Source organism: Bison bison, unplaced genomic scaffold, assembly GCF_000754665.1.
Source record: "Bison bison bison isolate TAMUID 2011002044 unplaced genomic scaffold, Bison_UMD1.0 scf7180017855312, whole genome shotgun sequence".
NCBI classification, from domain to species: Eukaryota; Metazoa; Chordata; class Mammalia; order Artiodactyla; family Bovidae; genus Bison; species Bison bison.
The window spans coordinates 13722-19735 of NW_011485885.1; the positions used below are offsets into that span (position 1 = coordinate 13722).

At 35.4% G+C, this 6014-nt stretch overlaps 1 protein-coding gene across 6 annotated transcripts in view; it reads right to left on the bottom strand.

The window, feature by feature from the left end:
* FAM122B (family with sequence similarity 122B) overlaps positions 1–6014 on the bottom strand; it is a 22231-nt gene that overhangs the window by 8734 nt on the left and 7483 nt on the right. For 2 of the 6 annotated variants that reach the window (XM_010858582.1, XM_010858558.1), the window contains exons 3-9: positions 4719–4775; positions 4379–4422; positions 4240–4294; positions 3888–3989; positions 3501–3562; positions 2899–2960; positions 336–432 (exon numbers count right to left, since the gene is read on the bottom strand). In XM_010858582.1, coding sequence (XP_010856884.1) covers positions 336–432; positions 2899–2960; positions 3501–3562; positions 3888–3989; positions 4240–4294; positions 4379–4422; positions 4719–4775 — 479 coding nt within the window. Of the gene's footprint in view, positions 1–335; positions 433–2898; positions 2964–3500; positions 3587–3887; positions 3990–4239; positions 4295–4378; positions 4423–4718; positions 4776–6014 lie in introns of all 6 variants that reach the window. The other 4 variants (XM_010858577.1, XM_010858551.1, XM_010858568.1 and 1 more) reach the window with 2 other exon arrangements.

The following is a 6014-nucleotide window of genomic DNA, read 5'->3' on the forward strand; positions in this document are numbered from 1 at the left end:
AGAGCAGGACACTACCCAGGACAGCCCAGAAACTCCTTCTCATGCCATCCAGCTACCGACACACTCCCATACCAACAGCAACTATTGAGAGGCTGACCTAACAGGAGCTAGGCAGGAAAGTGAAGATGTCAAAAAGGTACACACACTTCCAAAGGTAGTACTGACTTTCAAACAATCTAGATTCTTACAATGCCTACACCTCCACGGAGATTTCACCTCTAGGGAGCATGGATAATAAGTTGAATATATTTTACATCACTCCAATATACTTTTGCTGCGGTTCTTTTCAAATACATCATCCCTTCATATCTTTGGGGTTTTATTTCATTTTTTACCATGAACTGAGATCAGACAATTGTGCAGCCTCTGGAGACAGCATATTGGTGGTGCCTTGGAAGAGCCTCTTGGGCTGGCTTTCGGTCTCCATTTCACCTAAAACAGAAAGAGGTGATGCTACCATAATGTGATTTTACAGATACAGGCTTGCTGCTAAAATGGGGTGATCTTTGTGTGACCAAAGATCAGAATACTTCAGGCTGTTACTTGAAAGCTATTTTTCTATGTGCTTTAATGTAGAAGAAATACACTGCCACATAACCTCAACTAAAAAGTCAGCAGCCCTAAAAATACCTTCTCATTTATTGTACATAGCATGCTGTCCACACAGTCAATTTCTTTAATAGAAGACTAAAACACTGACTTCATTAGGCAAAATGAATCAAGACTAACCACAACAGAAAAGAAGTATCCCCTAATAGCTGAAGCTCCTAGTGAATAGCAATTTATGCTAGATGATTAGTAAAGACTCTTGATTTTATATATTTTAATATCAAAACATTTCCTGAGATGAAGTCAAATGGACTCTAAAGTATGCAGGCTGATAAAGAACATATAAATCAAAGATTGCTTTAGGCTACTTAGTGAAAATGAAGATTAGAAAATATGCAAGTTTAAAAGCACATCTGTAATTAAAAGCAATTATTAATTAGTTCACAAAATTAATGCTGTACTGGCTACTTCAATCCTGTAGATTTTCTCAGAACTGCGGATAGAAACACTTTACACTGGAAGAAATAACACTTAATATTTTGCCGCGGGAGACCAAAGACTAACAACTCTAAATTAGACAGAAAAAGCTCCTTTCCAAATAAGCTATGATTTAAAACACATACACACCTTGGTTTCAAAGCTCTTTATCTGAGCTTTAAAATCAAACATTAAAGACAATTTAATTCACGGGCTTATCTATACTCCATTAGGAAATTAGCAACCATGAACTTAAACCTCTACAAGAGTCTTATGATGGAAAAAGATCAAGGAAGAACAAACACAACATTCATTTCCCCCCCCATATTATTAATTAATTCATATTATCTTTCCTCTGGAGCTATCCTGAAAATTACTGAAATTCAAGAAAGGTTATATTTTCATTTTGCTTTTTTCCATGCTTTAATATGCAGCTTTTTAAAGCTGCTGCCAGGCTTTTAACACTTCATTAGCAAAAGACTTTAGCCCTTTTGAGCAAAGAATCCCTCCATCTGCTGGTATATTTTGGAATAGCTTTGAAATGGAACAACCATATTAAGCTCCACCAACTTCCTATATTTAAAATTAATACTAATAACAATACTAGCTTTAATTTCTAAGCTTTACTTTCATATCATAGCTCCTGAGAAGGTTCTTAGGATTGTAAATAATTCCTTGCAGCATTAAGGAAAAAGACTATTCATAAATTAAAATCTATTCACTAAATACAAATCCTGTCACTGTATCCGCATCTGTTCCCCAGAGCACACCATCTTTAATTTTAAGTTGTCTGAAATATAGCACTTTCGAATCTGTGTATGATACTGATGGAAAGTTTTCACCAAAGCCGCAAGTATCAGTTTACCTAACATTAGAAGAGTTGATTTGTTTACTAGCCCTGGAGGTGATCTGCACACACACACAAAAACTTACTAAATTGCTTTTTCGGAATTATCATTAAAACTCTCATTTAAAATGACATCCAACACTTGCAATCATGTGGTTATATCCCCAGGAATAATGACTAAACCCGTGTTAAATTTCTTTGCCTTTCTTTAAATAGACTCCATTGGGTGCCCTCTATAAGCATCTAAAACTAGCACTGAGTGAGATCATTTTCATTTAGTGCTTTGTGGTTTAAAATAATGTAATTAAAAGAGCACCCCTTGGGAGCTTGGGGTTGGTAGATGCAGACCATTACATATAGAATGGATAAACAACAAGGTCCTACTGTATAGCACAGAGAACTACATTCAATATCCTGGAATAAACCATAATGGAAAAGAATATAAAAAAGAATATATAGATGTGTATAACTGAATCACTTTGCTGTACAGCAGAAATTAACACACTGTAAATCAACTAGACTTCAATTAAAGCATAAATTAAAAGAAGAAAAAAACAAAGTGTATTTCTTATAAACCACACACACACACAGAGCACTCTATTATATCAAAAACCCTACAGAGACTTGAATGGGAGGCTGTTCTGTTTGGCAAGCCATCATTTGGTGGTGGCTTATATTTGAGCATACAGCATGTGTATGGACTTATTTGCTATAACAGTAACACACACTTCTGCAACATATCAACATATCTCTTTTATATTCAGATTGCTGAGAGGTGAAATTTCTCAAACATATATTGATTATATGAATACATGAATAAGACTCAGTTATGAAGTGTAAAAAAAATACAGACGGTATCAAACAACTAATTCCCAGAATTTAGAGTCAATAAAGCATACACTGGAAAAGAATATTGCACTATTTCTTTAGAAAAAAGGAGTTAAGCTTTGAACTAATTTCAGACAGAAACCGTTAATTTGTAATTCAAGCTGGACTATGTTTAACAGCAGAAGGGCGATGCATACCTTTTCTTTTAAGAGGAGCAAGAACACTGGGCCTAATGCACTTGATTGGACTCTGGCTTCTCCTGCTTTAAAGAATAAACAGGATAACAGTAAGTACTTTTGGCAAATCAATACAATTTATAGCCATATAGGGAGAAATGGACAATATCTGTGTTGTAGGCGAAGTAATTGAAATGCCAATACATGATCTGACCTGGCATATGACAATCTGGAATAACATGGCATTTTAAGCCATTTTTAAAAACTCATTTCCGAAGACAAAATATCCACAACAGTTTTTTTTTTTTTTAAAGATAAATCTTATAAATGAGTTATTTGGGATTTTGATTGGGCTAACATTTTTTTCCTTACTTTTATAAAGAATACATTTCCATATGCGTGAAATGTAAACCGAACATAAACGGGCACTATGTCTCAAAAATTAAATATGGTAACATGTTAACAGTTGAATATATAGGTGGTAGTTATATAGATGTTCACTGTGAAATTCTTTCAGCTTTGCTGTTTGAAATTTCCATAATAAATGCTGAAGGAAAAGTTCGCCAGAGAGACAAATTTAATGAACAGCCTTTCATCCACATTGAAAAAGCAGGTTTACTTACGTGGAAAAGCGTCTTGGGCTAGGAACGGGACTTGGTGGTAGCCCGCTGCTGCTCACAAACATCTGCAAGGATGGTGAAAAACATTGCTAGGAAAAAACATATATTAAAATAGTTCTAGTATTCCAGTTTTCAAAAGATTCTTCTCAAAATGACAAAAACATTTTAGAACTACTGACCTGTCTCTCATATATGTTTATTAGAGAACAGATGGATGGATAGATAGAGTGATAGATTTTTCCTCAAATTACTACCATAGACTTCAATTAATTTTCCTTCCAGTCATTGAATTCATCAAAAATTAGGTGATTTGTGTTTGTGTATTGTGCATTACAGAAATTAATCAGCTCAGTGTGTGAAAGAGAGTTAATATCTTATCAGTGAACCTACCTTTCCAAATCCTCTGGTGGGTGATGGTGCAGGAGAAACAGGAGTGAAGTCAATCCTTTTAGGAGAATACAATTTCTCCTGCTTGTCAAAATCACTATCACTCTGTAAAAAGAAAGTGTTATTTCCTCATAATTCACAAGTCAACACATCACTGTTCTTTACTACACAAACACACCTACGCTTTTACAGATATACACTCCTAAAAGTTGTAATTTCATATTCTGGTGAGAAAGCAGAGATCAAATGCTGAATTCAAATTTGGAAACAGGAGGGCCAAAAGTGAATGAAGCCAATAAATAATACAGTGGGCTCTAGAAAATTAAAAAAACAAGCAGATATGTGAAAACTTTACCAGGCTCAAGCTCTCATCCCATGATTGGCTTATCTGCATTGCAGTTTGCACTTCTCTAAAACAGACAAAAATGAACAGCCATCAGAGCTTGTAAACAAGACATACCTTAGGCCACACCCTGTTCTTGTGAAGCACTAACCTTTCGTGCGCAGTTTCTCTGTTCATTATGTCCATGCCTTCCTCCTACAAAGACAAACATGTGCTGAAAACAGAATATTTATCCACACAGTTCTCTATTTCCAAGGAAACGAAAAGGACCTTTCTACTTCGTTTGACATCATCAGAGTACAGCAGGACTGACATTCTAAGATTGTGGCACATCTGTATTTTATCTGCCCACTCAGAAGAATTTTAACCTGTCTATAACTAACCAGAGTGGCAGCCTGACTCATTTTTAACACCTAATTCTGCAAGATGAAGATAAAATCAAAATGCAAAACGCAGAAAATTACAGATCTGAGCCAGTAAGTAAAATTTACCCTTTTGATTTGATGCAGTCTGCTGCTAGGAATCCGATTAGGTGAGGTTGACAGCAACTGGAAAGAAAAAGTCAACATTTACTATTTTTTGAACCACAAAGCTGTGGTCTGCTGTCAGTGCCAGTGTACAACCTCTTCCTAGATAATTTCTCATATTCTTCTGAGAAATCGAGCTCTTTAAATTACTGAACATTAATGCACTAGAGAGGCAGTACATTCAGTCTTTAGAAAGTACACCAGGTGTCCAACCTCAAAGCACCATCTGTCGCTAGACAGGCACTGACTTTAACATTTTTCCCAAATGAATGCAGAGCTGTGTACATTTATGTAAAAAAAGACTCCAGGTCTTAGAAATAGCCATTACCCCACTTAACTAAAATAAGGAACTCTGTATGAGGGGAAAGCAAAAACCCTGATTCTATTCATTTTTATTATCAATGCACCAATGGAGGAAGACGAGCAAATAAGCCTAATAAAATATTTTGTCTAATTTGAACAAACTCTGAGAGACAGTGGAGGACAGAGGAGCCTGCTGTCCATGGGGTTGCAAAGAGTTGGACACAACAACTGAACAACAATATTTTATTTATAGTTAATATTTACTGAAACACTTTAAAAAACTGCAATAAGGAGATTTTACTTGCATGATCTAAGTCCATTCTAAAATTTGATCATTAATGCTATCACCACAAAGCTTACTAGTTTAGAAAAAAAATCAATGTAGAGGCAAGGTGCATTTTAAAGATAACTGTTGCTTTCCTTTAGATTATTTTCTAATAACACAAAGATGAAATGATTTGGGTACCAAAATATGTTCCTTCAAAAAGCATCATGATCTGATCATGAAATGTAAGGTAAAATTCATACTAACATCTTACAGCAGGGGGATAGTGAAAGGTGAATGAATCTGTAATACTATAAAGCCAAATACGACAATTATCCTGCTATAAGAGGCCCTATCCTATCCAAACTTTAAACAATACTCCTGTGGCAAGTAGTATAAAGGAGTGATAAACTAAAAAACTCAGTTCTAATGAGATGGATGAAACTGGAACCTATTATACAGAGTGAAGTAAGCCAGAAAGAAAAACACCAATACAGTATACTAACGCATATATGTGGAATTTAGAAAGATGATAACAATAACCCTGTGTACGAGACAGCAAAAGAGACACTGATGTATAGATCAGTCTTATGGACTCTGAGAGAGAGGGAGAGGGTGGGGAGATTTGGGAGAATGGCATTGAAACATGTATAATATCATGTATGAAACAAGTCGCCAGTCCAGGTTCGATG